At 39.4% G+C, this 14,923-nt stretch overlaps 1 protein-coding gene across 9 annotated transcripts in view; it reads right to left on the minus strand.

Moving 5' to 3' along the window:
* CCDC138 (coiled-coil domain containing 138) overlaps positions 1-14,923 on the minus strand; it is a 98,410-nt gene that overhangs the window by 48,418 nt on the left and 35,069 nt on the right. For all 9 annotated transcript variants that reach the window (XM_019663808.1, XM_019663809.1, XM_019663813.1 and 6 more), the window contains one exon: positions 13,061-13,225. In XM_019663808.1, coding sequence (XP_019519353.1) covers positions 13,061-13,225 — 165 coding nt within the window. The remainder of the gene's footprint in view (positions 1-13,060; positions 13,226-14,923) is intronic.

Below are 14,923 nucleotides of genomic sequence, written 5' to 3' on the forward strand. Positions count from 1 at the left end.
ATAACAGTAGCAAAATTATAGTTATAGAGTAGCAACGAAAATAATTTTATGGTTGGGGGTCACCACAACATGAGGAACTGTATTAAGGGGTCACAGCATTAGGAAGGTTGAGAACTGCGGGTTTACAGTCATATACAGTCATGTCCTAAGTCTTTACATTCACTTACTGACTCACCCAGAGCAACATCCAGTCCTGCAAGCTCCATTCATGGCCAATGCCCTATACAGGTGTACCACTTTTTAATCTTTTATGCCACATTTTTACTGTCTCTTTTCTATATTTAGATATGTTTAGATAGAGCCATACTTAACGTTGTGTTACAACTGCCTACAGTATTCAGCGCAGTAACATGTACAGGTTTGTAGCCTAGGAGCAATAAGCTACTATACTATACAGCCTAGGTGTGTAGTAGGCTAGGCCATCCAGGTTTGCATAAGTGCACTCTATGATGTTCACACAATGAAACTGCCTAATGATGTGTTTCTCAGAAAGTATCCCGTCATTAAGCAACACGACTATATATATGTATTTCCGCTGACCCTGCATTATTAACACACACAGAATTTTAAGGAGATTAAACTATACAAACATACTCTCTGAACCTTAAATGGTTAATAAATTTATCGTATACACATAAACATGAAAATTATAATGGCATCTATAATTATTGCTATGGCTTATTCTGGGGTGATAAAAGCAGATTACAAAAGAGCAAATGTAATAAAATCCCATTTATATAAAATATGTTTATATGAATTCATAATGAAAGATTATGTGAAAGGGGAGACCAGCCAAGTGGTTCACTTAGTTAGGAGCGTGAGCTCTGAGCAACAGGGTTGACGGTTCGATTCCCACATGGGCCAGTGAGCTGTGCCCGAGCTGAGCTGCCAATAGGTGGCAGGATGGCTCAGCTGGTGAGAGCACGTGCTAACAAGATTGCCGGTTCGACTCCCTCATGGGATGGTGGGCTACACTCACCCGCAACTAAGATTGAACATGGCACCTTGAGCTGAGTGGTTGCGAGCTGCCGCCGGATGGCCGGATGGCGACTGGACTTGGAGGTGAGCTAGTTGCGCTCTCCCACAACTAAGATTGAAGGACAACAACTTGGCTGTTCCCCTTCCCCAATTCCCCAATAAAATCTTTATTAAAAAAAAGGAAGATTACGAGAAAGAGCGTTTTTTAAAAATGTTAACAGTGAGATTATAGTAATTGGGATAATATTTACTTTCCTCTTTGTGTGTGTCTTGCATAAATATCTTAATGTCAATTTGTAAATAGAAAACTTTTAAAAAGGTGTTTATGAGGGCTGGCCGAGTGGCACGTTGGTTAGAAGTTGGCTTGGGACGCCAGCTCTGAGCATCAGGGTCCGATTTGAATCCTACATACAGGCCAGTGACGCTGCACCCTCTACAGCTAAGATGGCGAACAAGCTCAACCTGGAGCTGGGCTGCTGTGAGTTGCTGGCGACGGCGTAGGCTGCAGTGGGGCTGACCGGCAGCTGGCATGTGCTTTCGTGAGCTGCCGTGGGCTGCCGCGAGCAACCATCCAATGGCCGGCGAGCGACTGCCTCATCCAGGAAAAGCGCAATAATACCAACATGTGCCAGTGAAGCAATGTCCTCCATAACTAGACTGAAGAACAAAAGGACAGCAACTTGTCTGTTCCCCTCTTCCAATTCCCCAATAAAATCTTTAGGGGGAAAAAAAAAAGTTTATGAAACTTTCTTCAAAAGTATACCATTTTGGGCCAGCCAAGTGGTGTGATGGTTAAGAGCTGGCTTGGGATGCCAGAGGGCCCCGGTTCGGATCCCACATATGAGGGCCAGTGACACTGCCCTCCACAGCTAAGATGCTGAACAACAGCTCAACCTGGAGCTGGGCTGCCGTGAGTCGCCAGCGATGGCATAGGTTGCAACCCCTGCTGCAGTGGGTTGCCATGGGCTACCATGTGTAGCCAGCAGCCAGTGTGAGCGGCCAGCAGCCGCAGTGAGTGGCCGTCCAGAAGCCGGCGACTGATCTGCCTCGCCCAGGAAAAGCGCAATGATGGTGCCAACTTGGGCCCAGTGAAGCAACGTCCTCCACAACTAGACTGAAGAACAAAAGGACAGCAACTTGTCTGTTCCCCTTCCCCAAATTCCCCAGCGCTGTTCCCAGCCCCCAATTCCCCAATAAAAATCTTTAAAAAAAATTAAAAATTATAAGAGAGTAGAGTTCTTTAAAAAAAAAGAATAAGAGCTCTGAGCAACAGTGGTTCGATTCCCAGCCCAAGCTGAGTTGCTGCTGAGCTGTCAACAGTTGGCAGGATGGCTCAGCTAAAAAATATATGAAAAGTACATCATTTTGCTAAAAGATTTCAAGATCCTAAGATATAGTCTAAATTTTAGATGGAATAATCCCACTTCTGGTATACTAGCCTAAGAAAATCACCCAAAATATATCCAAAAGCACATATACACAGATATTTATTGTTACAATAGAGAAATGATTAAGTCAAATGCATATCCACTCAGTGGACTAAAGATTATGACTAAAAGGAAAAACATTAATGATAAATTAAGTAAAAGTAATAAAAGCTATGATACAAAATCATATATAATTGGACCACAGATTTGACAAGCGTAAGGTATGAAATAAACATACAAGTCTGTGAGGGCATATCTGACCTTTCAAAGTAACATCTGGGTACTAACTACTAACCACTCTTTCCTTTTGAAATACTCTTTTTGGCTTCTGCAACACCAGTTTCTCCTAGTTTTACTTCTACTTGTCTGGTCACCATCAGTCTCAATTGCTGGTTCATCCTCAATCACGTACATGATCATTAAATGCTGAAGTTCCACAAATTCAGTATTAGTCAATACAGACTAATTAGCCAAAATGCTGTAGACTAATGGCTCCCATATCTACATATCTAGCTCAGATCTCTGCTGAGTTCTGGGGTCCCTTACTGGATCAATGCCTTCCATATGCGTCCATTCTGAATCTCAAAACCAACTTGTCTAAAACAAATTTTTTTAAGTGAGAAGGCTCAAACCCAGATCTCCTCCAATATTTCCCACTTTGAGTGAATGCTACCAACTGAATTCATCCAGTTGCAAAAGTCAGAAACCTGGGCGCCAACCTGAACACCCCACCATTTGTACTAGATCCATTACCGAGTTTCATCAATTTTACCTCCTAAATATTTTCTAAATAGTCGACTTCTAATTCCATAGCTACGATCCTAACTTATTTCAGCTGAACTACTTCAGAGTTTCCTAATTATTCTCCAGCATCTACTGCATCCCTTTTTTTAAAAAAGATTTTATTGGGGAACTGATGTAGGGGAACAGCGCTGGGAATCGGGGAAGGGGAACAGACAAGTTGCTGTCCTTTCGTTCTTCAGTCTAGTTGTGGAGGACGTCACTTCACTGGCCCATGTTGATATTATCATTGCGCTCTTCCCAGGTGAGGCAGATCCGTCGCTGGCCACTGGATGGCCGCTCACAGCATCTGCCAGTTACTCACGTCAGCTTCACAGCAGCCCAGCTCCAGGTCAAGCTGTTGTTCACCATCTTAGCTGCAGAGGGCAGTGTCACTGGCCCTAATGTGAGATCCGAACCGAGGCCCTGCTACTCAGAGCTGGCGGCCCAAGCCAGCTCTTAACCAGTGCGCCACTCGGCCAGCCCTACTGCATCCCTTTAATCTTATCTCCACCTAACAGCCTACACTGATTTCAAAGAATCAACCTGATGTTATTTTCTCCTTAATGCTCTTCATTGGTTTCCTACTAGTAGTCTTAGCTATCATTTTCTGGAATGAAATTTCAAGCAAAATTGAAACTTTTCAGAAACCTAAAGATGAGAAATGCCTAAACGTCCTTTTGTGGATGAAGGAATTTGATAACCACCTACTGTGTTAAGGTTATAATTACAATAAAATTTTATATACTTAATCTTCACCACCCTGTATTTTAATATGATTTAAAATTGGTAAAGAATGAAAGTGCTTTGTTTTAGAGTGCGAGATATTCAACTGACCTAGACTCTTCAACAAGTTACTAACATAAAAAATGGGGAGTGAAAAAGGGAGGTAGAGGAGGTGAAGTATCCTAAGTTTAAAGAGACGAGAAGACACTAAGATCAAGAGCACCATGTAGGCCTGGTTATATTCTGTTTTTGTTACGATGGTAGCTGTTAATTTTTTGGTAATAGTTTGACTGAGATATAATCCACACACCATACAATTCACTCATTTAAAGTGTACAATTCAGTCAACTGTAACTGAAAAATTTAAAAAAAATTATTAAAGGCTGGAAATAAACAAAATTTGATCTATAAAAATTAAAAAGTGTACAATGATTTTGAGTAATTTGAGTTGTGAAATCACCATCACAATTAGTTTTAAAATATTTTCATCATCTCTGCCCCAAAAACCCTAACCATTAGCAGTCACCCCAACTCTTTGCCCCAACCACTCCAGACCTAGGCAATCACTAATCTACTTTCTCTATATAGATTTACCTATACAGGATTTTTCGTATAAATGGAATCATGCAATATATGGTCTTTTGTGACTTGCTTTTTTCAGTTATATTTCCAAAATTCATTCATGTTGTACGTAGCATGCTTCAATACATCACTCATTTTTATCACCAAATAATATTCCACTGTATACCATTTTATTTATCCATTTGTCAGTTCATAGACATTTGAGCTGTTTCCATTTTTTGCCTATTAAGAATCATGCTGCTATGAAACTTCATGTACATATTTCTGTGTGTACATATGCCTTCATTTCTCTCAAGTACACACCCAGCAGTGGAACTGCTGACTCATACGGTAAATCCATGTTTACTCTTTTCAGGAACTCCCAGACTATTTTTCAAAGTTGCCACACCATTTTACATTTTCACCAGTAGTATATGAGAGTCTCAATTACTTCACATCTTTGTCGATACTTAAAAGATTTTCTGGCTTTTTTATTTTAGCCATCCTAGTAGGTATGAAGTAATATCTCGATGTGTTTGTGATTTGCATTTCCCAAATTGCTAATGTTCTTGGGCATTAATTCATGTGCTTATTTGACTATTTGTGTGTGATTTTTAAAGAAATGTCTATTCAGATACATTGTGAATTTTTAATTATGTTATCTTTATTAGTATTGAGTTGTAAGGGTTTTTTAATATCAAGACAGAAGTCCTTTATCAGATATGATATGAAAAATATTTTGTGCATTCAATAGGTTGTCTTATGGCATGTCCCCTTGAGAAGAATGTATATTCTGCTGTTGCTGGGTAGAGTGTTCTGTGTCTGTTAGGTCTAATTGGTCTATAGTATTGTTCAAATCCTCTATTTCATTTATGATCTGTCTCGATGTTGCATCCATTACTGAATGTGGAGTATTCAAGTTTTCTAATAGCAATGCACGTGTATTGCTATTTATTTCTCCCTTTAATTCTGTTAATGTTTGCTTTACATATTTAGGAACACTGATGTATTAAGCATAAATATTTATCATTGTTATACCTTCTTGTTGAATTGATCCTTTCTCAATCATATAGAATGGCCTTCTTTGTCTCTTGTAACAGTTTTAATTTAAAGTTTATTTTATCTGATACTTTGGTACACCCCTGCTTTCTTTTGATTACTATTTGCATGGAATATCTTTTTCTATCCTTTTTACTTTCAGCCTATGCATGTCTTTAGCTCTACAGTGAGTCTCTTATAAACAGCAAATAGTTCACTGTTGGTTTTTTTTTTAAATCCAGTCAGCCAACCTTATGCCTTTTGATTGAGGGGTTTAATCTATGTACGTTTAAAGTAATTACTAATGGGAAATGACTTAATATTGCCATTTTGTTAGTTTTGGTCTGTATGTCTTATAGTTTGTCCCTTTCTTTACTTACTGCTTCCTTTACATTTCATTGATTTTTTTTGTAGTGGCATGCTTTAATTTGCTTCTAATTACCGTTTTGTATACTCTGGATATTTTCTTTGAGGTTACCAATGCGATAACAATAAAATATCTTAAAAGTCAAAACGATCTATTTTAAAGTGGTAAAAACTAAACTTCAGTCATTTACCAAATCTCTACTTTAGAGTTCAACCATCCCTTATATTATTGATGTCACAAATTACATCATTGCATATCGTATAACCCATTAACATGGATTTATAGTTATTTTTTATATTTTTGTGTAAATTCTATGCTAGAATTAAAAGTAGACTTATGAACCAAAATTCTAATACAGGTTACTATTTGTCTATGCATTTCCCTTTATTGGACAACTTCGTATTTTCATATAACCTCATGTTGATGTCTAGTGTCCTTTCATTTCAACTTGGACTCCCTTTAGCATTTCTTGTATTGTGGGTCTAATAGTAACGAATTCCCTGAACTTTTGTTTCTCTGGGAAAGTTTCATTATCTCCATTTTGAAGGACAGTTTTGTCATGTGTTATATGCTTGGTGGGTGGTTTTCTCTTTCAGCACTTTGTATATATCATCCTACTACCTTTGGGCCTGTAAAGTTTCTGCTGAGAAATCTGGATATTTATAAAAGCACACTGGTATGTGAAAAGTGGCTTTTCTTTTGCTGATTGAAAGATTCTGTCTTTGACTCTTGATGGTTTGATTATGTCTCTCTGAGTGGGTCTTTTTTGTTTTTATCCTAGTGAGATGTTGTTGGGCTTCTTAAATTTGTACATTTATGTGGGAAAGATGTTAGGTTAAAAAAATTCGCCTTCATTGGCTGATGTGGCTCCATTGTTTCTCTTGGTCTGTTTCTCTTTCTCCCTCATGTTCCCCAGCAGGGGAGACATGAAGTGATGGTTGGTCTGTTTCTCTTTGTTCCTTTTGATCTGTTCCTCTCTCATTTCATTCCTGAAAGGGGAGATATGAGGTGAAATTCTCTTTGTCTGCTTCTCCCAGAATGACTTGACAGGCACATTACCAAGCTTTAACTGGTCTTGGGCCAATGGCTCCAGGCAAGAACAACAGGCTGCTTGTCCAGATGAACTAGCCCTTCACCCAGATAAGCAATATCCTTATCACATTAACTGCCAAACCCTAGCAGAACTGGCCATTCCCTAAGGGGAGACAGGAACAAAAACTTGGCTCTAAAGTGCATCTGAAGACATATATAAGACAGACCTCAATTTGGAGTTCAACTTTTTTTTCATCAGCATCATTATTTAGAAGTTGCGTGCAGCTTGCAGCATTGGGGGATGGCAGTGCTTTGGAACTTGAACTTACATGCAGCTTGCAGCATTGGGAGACACCCGTTTCCAGCCGCAGACCTGGCTTGGTCTTTTGGTTCCCGACCTCTACAGTGTTGTCCTTCCATGGTTCGATGAGCTTCTTTGGCATAACATTGTTATTAATGTGTATAGTGTCCTTTAATTGCCTTTGTCTTTTGCTGTGATAGACTGCTAAATAAACTGATTGGGTCCTCTATAGCGTGTGCTCCCCTTCTCTTTCCCTGCTCGTCATTACAATTTATTTCCTCAGATTTGGGAAGTCTTCAGCCATTATTTATTCAAATAATTTCTCTGCCCTTGTCTCTCTTTTTTCTTTTGGGTCTCCCATGGTACATACATTAATCCACTTGGTCCACTTGATAATGTTCCCTAAGTCCCTTAAGCTCTCTTCTCTTCATTCTTTTTTCTTTTTGCTCCTCTGACTTGATGACTTCAAGTAACCTGTCTTCACCTTTGTTGATTCTTTCTTCTGCCTGATCAAGTCTGCTATTGAGCCTCTCTAATTAATTTTTCAGCTCAATTATTGTATTCTTCAGCTCCAAAATTTGTTTGGTTCTTCCTTATAATTTCTTTTTGTTGTCATTTTCAATTTTCTCATGCATTGTTCTCCTGATTTTGCTTAGTTGCCTATTTGTGTTCTCTTTTAGCTCATTGAGCTCCTTTAAGAGTTTTTAAATTGTCTGGAAAGTCACAGATCTGCATTTCTTTGTAGATCGATTCTGGAGCTTTGTTTTATTCCTTTGACTGAGCCATATGTCCCTTTTTCTTTGTATGCCTGGTGATTTTATTGATTTGGACATTTGAAAAACAACACCCCTCTCGCAGTCTTGATGACTGACTTTTTGCAGGGAAGACCTGCACCACTCAGTCCAGCTAGTCATTCTAAACTTTTTTAGGGAGGTGTGTGTTTAACTGTCTTGATTTCTAGTGTGGCATACCCCTTTCTTTTCAGGAGCTTAATCTCTTTCTTCTCTTGGCATCTGTCTATGGAAGTATAGTTCTATGCAACTCTAATGTATTGCAACACTCATGTCTATTTTCTGAGGTTTCCAAACTATGCCACTGTTCTTGTCAGCACCCTGAATCAGGTAAAACAAAAACCAGTCCTGCAATCAACCCAACAAGCTAAAATGTTGAATGCACAGTCCACTCTTTTGTTTTTGTTCCAAAGGAGGAGCTATGACATAGAAATGTTTTCTCCTATTGCACTGTGCCACACTGGAAAAGGTAGAGGCATCCAAAATGCCAGAAACTTTCCCACTGCCTTTGTTGGAGTTTCTTCCTAGTTATGTATTGCCTGGGTGCTGTAGCTTCTCAACTAGTCTCTAGAATTCTTACAAACATGTTCTGGTTGGTATACTGTTGTTAACTCAGTTTCTCCATTGGAGAATCAGGGCCTGGAGCTTCCTAGTCTGCCATCTTGATGATGTCAATCTTCTACAGATATTTTTTCAACCATCATTTTTAACACATTTCAGCAAATTCCACTTAGGGTTATACCGCATGACTTTTTTCTCAATTTCTTTGAAAACATCCCACCTATCTCTTTTTCAGTCACACAAGAAAATTAGTCTTATAAGATACACCAATTTGATCATCTACCTAATATATCATATTTAGTCCCCAATGGTTTTTTGTGTTTTTAAAATTAAATCAGTCCTCAAATGATAATGGGTCACTACTGTAAAAAAATATACAATAAAATGTATCAGAAGTTTTTAAAGGCATTTTGGGTAGAGATTATTTTGCAAAAATATTTGAGTTACTCTAGTAAATACACTTAAAATAAATATAGTAGGCAAAAGGTTTCATATAATAATGCTGTTAGAAAAGTTTTAAAAAAGGGTTGCATTATTTATAATAAAAAATTGTTCATATTCCTAAACAAAAATCATACTTGCTGTGTTGGCTACAAGTATATTCAATTAAATAATTCACTAATTTGGTACTATCTATCCTTCTCTTTTTCTATTAAGAAGTCTATTCCTAAGCTTTAAGACTCTTTTACCTTTACTAATACATTAGTAACCATAAATTGAAAATAATATTTTAGTTAAGTATCTAGGTTCATGGGCTGGCTGAATGGCTCAGTTGGTTAAGAGCTCGCTCACGAGTGTGAGCGCTGAGCAACAGTGGTTTGAGTCCCGCCTGAGCTGAGCTGCTGCTGAGCTGCCAACAGGTGGCAGGATGGCTCAGCTAAAAAAAAAAAAAAAAAATAGGTTCAATAAAAATTGTCAGTCCAGGGCCAGTCAAGTGGCTCAGTTGGTTATCAGTTGGTTTGGGAGCACGAGCTCTGAGCAGCAGGGCCACCGATTTGGTTCCCACATGGGCCAGTGACACTGCGCCCTCTACACCTAAAATGGTGAACAATAGCTTGACCTGGAACTAGGCTGCCATGACTGGCTGGCGACGGCGCAGGCTGCAGTGGAGTTGCAGTGGGCTGCCATAAGCTACCGTAAGCGGCCGGCAGCCAGGGTGAATGGCCGACAGCCTGCGAGAGCTGCTGTGAGCTGCCGTGAGTGGCCAATGGCCGGCAACAGACTGCCTCAGCCAGGAAGAGCACAATGATCATAATACCAACGTGGGCCAGTGAAATGACGTCCTCCACAACTAGACTGAAGAACCAAAGAACAGCAACTTGTCTGTTCCCCTTCCCCAATTCCCCAACACTGTTCCCCTCCAATTCCCCAATAAAATCTTTAAAAAAAGACTGTCGGTCCAGAATAAGTCAATAAATGACTAAGTTTAAGAATGACAAAAAGGAGGACCGGCCGAGTGGCTCAGTTGGTTAAGAGTTTGCTTAAGAGCACAAGTTCTGAGCAACAGGGATGCTGGTTCTATTCCCATATGTGCCAGTGAGCTGCTCCCCAGCTGCGCCAGAGCTGAGCTGCCAGGATGGCTCTGCTGGTGAGAGCACATGCTCCTAATGACAAGATTGCCTGTTCGATGGTGGGCTATGCCCACCCACGGCTGGGACTGAACTCTGCACCTTGAGCAGAGCTGCCACCTGGATGGCTCAGTGGATAGAACGTGTGCTCTTAACAGCAAGGTTCCCGGTTCAACTCCCACATGAAAACAAAACAAAACAAAAGAATGACAAAAAGGGGTTGGCCTAGTGACTCCATTGGTTAGTTAGCTTAAGAGCACAAGCTCTGAGCAACAGGCCCACCGGTTCAATTCCCACATGGGCCAGTGACGCTGTGCCCGAGCTGAGCTGCCGTTGAGCTGCCAAAAGGTGGCAGGATGGCTCAGCTGGTGAGAGCACGTGCTCCTAACAACAGGGCTGCCTGTTCGATGGTGGGCTACGCTTGCTCGCAACTAAGACTGAACTCGGCACCTTGAGCTGAGCTGCTGCCTGGATGGCTCAGTGGATAGAGCATGCACTCTTAACACACTGAGGACGGGGCATTTAAATTGTTTAAATGCATGTTCCCGGGGTTTAAACAATTTAAATCAACTTTTATACTGTTTCTTTAAAAATTTATAACAAATTCACTATTTCTGTGAACTGAAATTTTCAGGAAATACTCATCAAAGACCCTAGTAGTGCTTGAGGGTATGATACCTCTGGAAACATTCCCCCTTGTGGAGTGGCACTAAGCAGAACTTGCAGATTTACCAAGTTTCACTTCTTTTTTTGTGGGCAGCACAAACATGGCACCTCCTAGCAGGATATTTTCTTTTACCCTGTTCACTTCCAACAATCTTCTCTAGTACATGTTTGCGCATATCACCCAAAAGTTTCCCAGGGGGTCCTCATGAGGCACACGAGGGGTTTCGGTTGATGTTCCTGGGCGTGCTGCATCTGTGTGTTTTTTCCCATTAAGAACTACATCTTTCTGTCATGGGTGTAAAGTGATTGAAGTCTGGATGCTCACTATATGCAGAGCAGAGCAACAGAGGATAATACAGAACTATTTGTTCTTTATATTTATCACAGATCATTAACTCGTAGTGAGGTCACGTTTCTATAAACATTCATCAGCAGGACCATTTGGAGAAAGGTTCCATGTATTGCATAGTTAAGTGTATAGTGCATGGAAACCAAGAGCATGTTAAAAACGCAGTTTTGCGTCATCCATCTTGCACAGCTGTAATGTATAGACGCAAATCTGCATCACTAGTCCACAATGTGTTAACAACAAGACTGCCGGGTTCAACTCCCTCATGGGATGGTGGCTACATCCACCTGCAACTAAGATTGAACACAGCACCTGGAGCTTAGAGGCCACGAGCTGCCGATGGGCAGCCAGATGGCAACTGGTGCCCTCCACAAGGAAGATTAAAGAACAACAACTTGGCTTGTCCCCCTCCCCAATTTCCCAAAACTGTTCCCCTCCCCCAATTCCCCAATTCAAAAAAAGAAAAGAAAAAGAATGACAAAAAGAATCTTGTGACAAACACTTGCCAAATATAGTCTCCTCTTAGGCCATTAATTTGATATAAAAACAATATTATGAATGATCTATATTCCACTTGTTAAAATTGTCAATTGTTAGCCTTAATACCCTACTACTGCCCTACTGCATCCAGTTCTAACAAATGAAATTTCTCCACAGAACTTTAATATGCAGGCCTTCTTAATTAGCAGCTACTGCTAAAGTAAGATATAAACCCAATAGTTGATGTAGGTGCTAAAAAAGGTGTATTTGTTTCCTATTGCTTCTATAACAAATTAGCACAATCTTACTGGTTTAAAGAACACAAATTTATTATCTTACAGCTCTGCAGGTGAGAAATCTGATATGAATCTCAACCAGCTAAAATCAAGGTGCCAGCAGAGGTGTGTTCCTTTCTGGAGGATAGGGATGGATCATTCAGGTTGCTGGCAACACTCAGTTGCCTGTGGTTGCTAAGGGTATTTCCTAGTTCTAGAAGCAACCCACATTTCTTGGCTCATGGCTGTCTCTTCAAAGCCGGCAAGCATGGGTTGAGTTTCTGACCTACTCATCTGCCTCTTTTGTCTGGTTTATAAAAGTCCTGTTACTGGGCCAACCCATTATCCTGGTAAATCTCTATTTGGAGGTCAGCTGATTAGCAATCTTAATTCACTTCTTCCATGTAACAGAACATACTGACAGGTTCCAGAGATTAGAATATGAACATCTTGGGGGGCATTATTCTGCCTAGCACAAACGGAACTTAGAAGAAACTTTTTTAGGTAAGGATGAAAACTGAAAATAATTTCCTAATATGAAACCATGGCCTGCATTTAATTTAATAATCATGAAATTGCTTCTGAAAACATTAAACCAAACAAACAACTTTAGATGTCTATTCTTCAAAGTTTTAATGTATTTCTTATGGAATATAACTCTCAATCTCTAATCACAATTTATACCAACTAGAAACTATAACTACCAATATCCAAATTAATGCCTGCAATTTAAGAAAACAGTCATTTCTCTTTGTTAATGAGAAGACTCTTGAAAATAGACTTTTTATCCCTTCATGACAAAAGGCAAAATAAAATTATTTTAGTGGGATTGAATCCTAAAATGATGTGTGTCAGGAATTCATCACATCACTGATTATTTGCCTAACTCTAATATATAATTATTTTTCCATTTTGGGGTTTTTTTATTTCTGGTCTCTCTTCTTAAAAAGAAATTCCCATCATGTTAAGAAAATATAAGTAGGAATTAATTTTAATTAAGTCTGAAATGAATGTTTTTAGAACTGACTATTGATATGGTCAATTTTCTACCAGAAATACTTTTAGTATTTTTTCTCTTGTAAAATATACCATAGGCTTTCCGTTTTTAATTTTCACATCTACTGAGTCATATATTTCAAATTAAAAAAACAACAACAAACCTTTACACACTTCTCCTGAATCTCATTTCTCTCAGAAGCAAATCCAAGTGCAGGCTTTTCACCATCCATTCCAGTGTCTTCACTTTTCAGTTTACTAAGGTGATGATCCGAAATCCAATCCATGAAGACTGTTAAAAGTTCATAAACTTGTGCATTAAGTGGTACCTATGTGTAAAAAATCAAATCAAACATTTTAGTTCACAACCTCATAAAACTTCAAAGGCAAGCTTTAAATTGGTAAGTGATTACAGAATAATTTACCTAAAGCACTTCACTAAAATTTTACTTAAAAAGCTCCAAATGAAAGAAATTCCAAATCAAAGCTCTCCAATTAATATTAAGAACATGTTAAATGTTGGCTGAGAGAAGGGGAGAAAACCCATCATAAGGAAATTGAAAGTACTACACCTTATTACTAAAACAGAAAACTGTCATAAAAATTTTTTATCCAAGTTTGATAACATAAAAAAGTAAAACTGGCCTTAACTTGACAGCATGAACCACCATAATGGAAAGATTTTAACAAATTTAAAGGTTTCAAAAGCTAAACGATTTCCACCATGGAATTTTATCTTTTCTTCTGTAAAATGTTGTTTCTTTCTTTGTCTTTCTACTATAACATTTTATAAACAGGGTATGAAATTTTTTTCTTGGAAATCCTGCTCTCTGAGTCTACCAAAATGGGAGGAAAAAAAATTATTTTTTTTAAAGATTTTATTGGGGAATTGGGGGAGGTGAACAGTGTTGGGGAATCAGGAAAGGGGAACAGACAAGTTGTTGTCCTTTTGTTCTTCAGTCTAGTTGTGGAGGACATTGCTTTACTGTCCCATGTTGGTATTATCACCATCTTAGCTGTAGAGGGCGCAGTGTCACTGGCCCTCATGTGGGATCCAAACCGGAGCCCTGCTGCTCAGAGCTGGTGTCCCAAGCCAACTCCTAACCAACGCGCCACTCGGTCGGCCCTTTTTTTTTTTTTTTAATTGGGGAAATGGGGAAGGGGAACACCCAAGTTATCTTTCAATCTTAGTTGTGGAGGGCGCGGCAAGCTCAGCTCCAAGTGCAGTCACGGCTGAGCTCAAGGTACTGTGTTCAACTAGTTGCAGGTGGGCGTAGCCACCATCCCATGCGAGAGTCGAACCAGCAGCCTTGTTGTTAAGAGCACACGCTCTATCCACTGAGTCTATCCGGGAGGCAGCTCAGCTCAAGGTGCCGAGTTCAGTCTTTACTTGTGCGCAGGCGTAGCCAACCATCTCAAACAGGCAACCTTGTTGTCAGGAGCACATGCTTTCACCAGCTGAGCAATCCTGCCAGCTGCTGGCAGCTCAACAGCAGCTCAGCTCGGGCACAGCTCAATGACCTATGTGGGAATCGAACCAGCAACCCTGTTGCTCAGAGCTCGCACTCTTGAGCAAGCTCTTAACCAACTGAGCCACTCAGCCGGCCCTGAGAAAAAAAATTATAAATTCAGTTACACTGATTTTAGTATGCCTTCAAATCACTTTTAGTCCATTTAATTCAACATTTGTCACACATCTACTTTAAGCAGGGAACTATGCTAGACTTGATTTTTAGGAATCTAAAAAGACAGAAATATAAAAGCAAATTAATAAAAAACTAAAAAGGCAACATTATGCAAATAGCAATCTATAAAAGCAGAACCAGATGACTGAACACAGTAAGTTATATTATTCTAAATAAGAGTAACTTTTAAAGTTCTTTAAATAAAATCTGCAGATGAAAATTTCAATCATCTTGAATACCTGAGTATAAATGCTCTACTTTTTTCAATTTCTTCTTTTTGTTTTGCTTTGTTTTGGTTTTTAAAGATTTTATTGGGAAATTGAGGGAGGGAACAGCGTTGGG

This window comes from Hipposideros armiger, unplaced genomic scaffold (genome assembly GCF_001890085.2).
Source record: "Hipposideros armiger isolate ML-2016 unplaced genomic scaffold, ASM189008v1 scaffold_406, whole genome shotgun sequence".
NCBI lineage: Eukaryota > Metazoa > Chordata > Mammalia > Chiroptera > Hipposideridae > Hipposideros > Hipposideros armiger.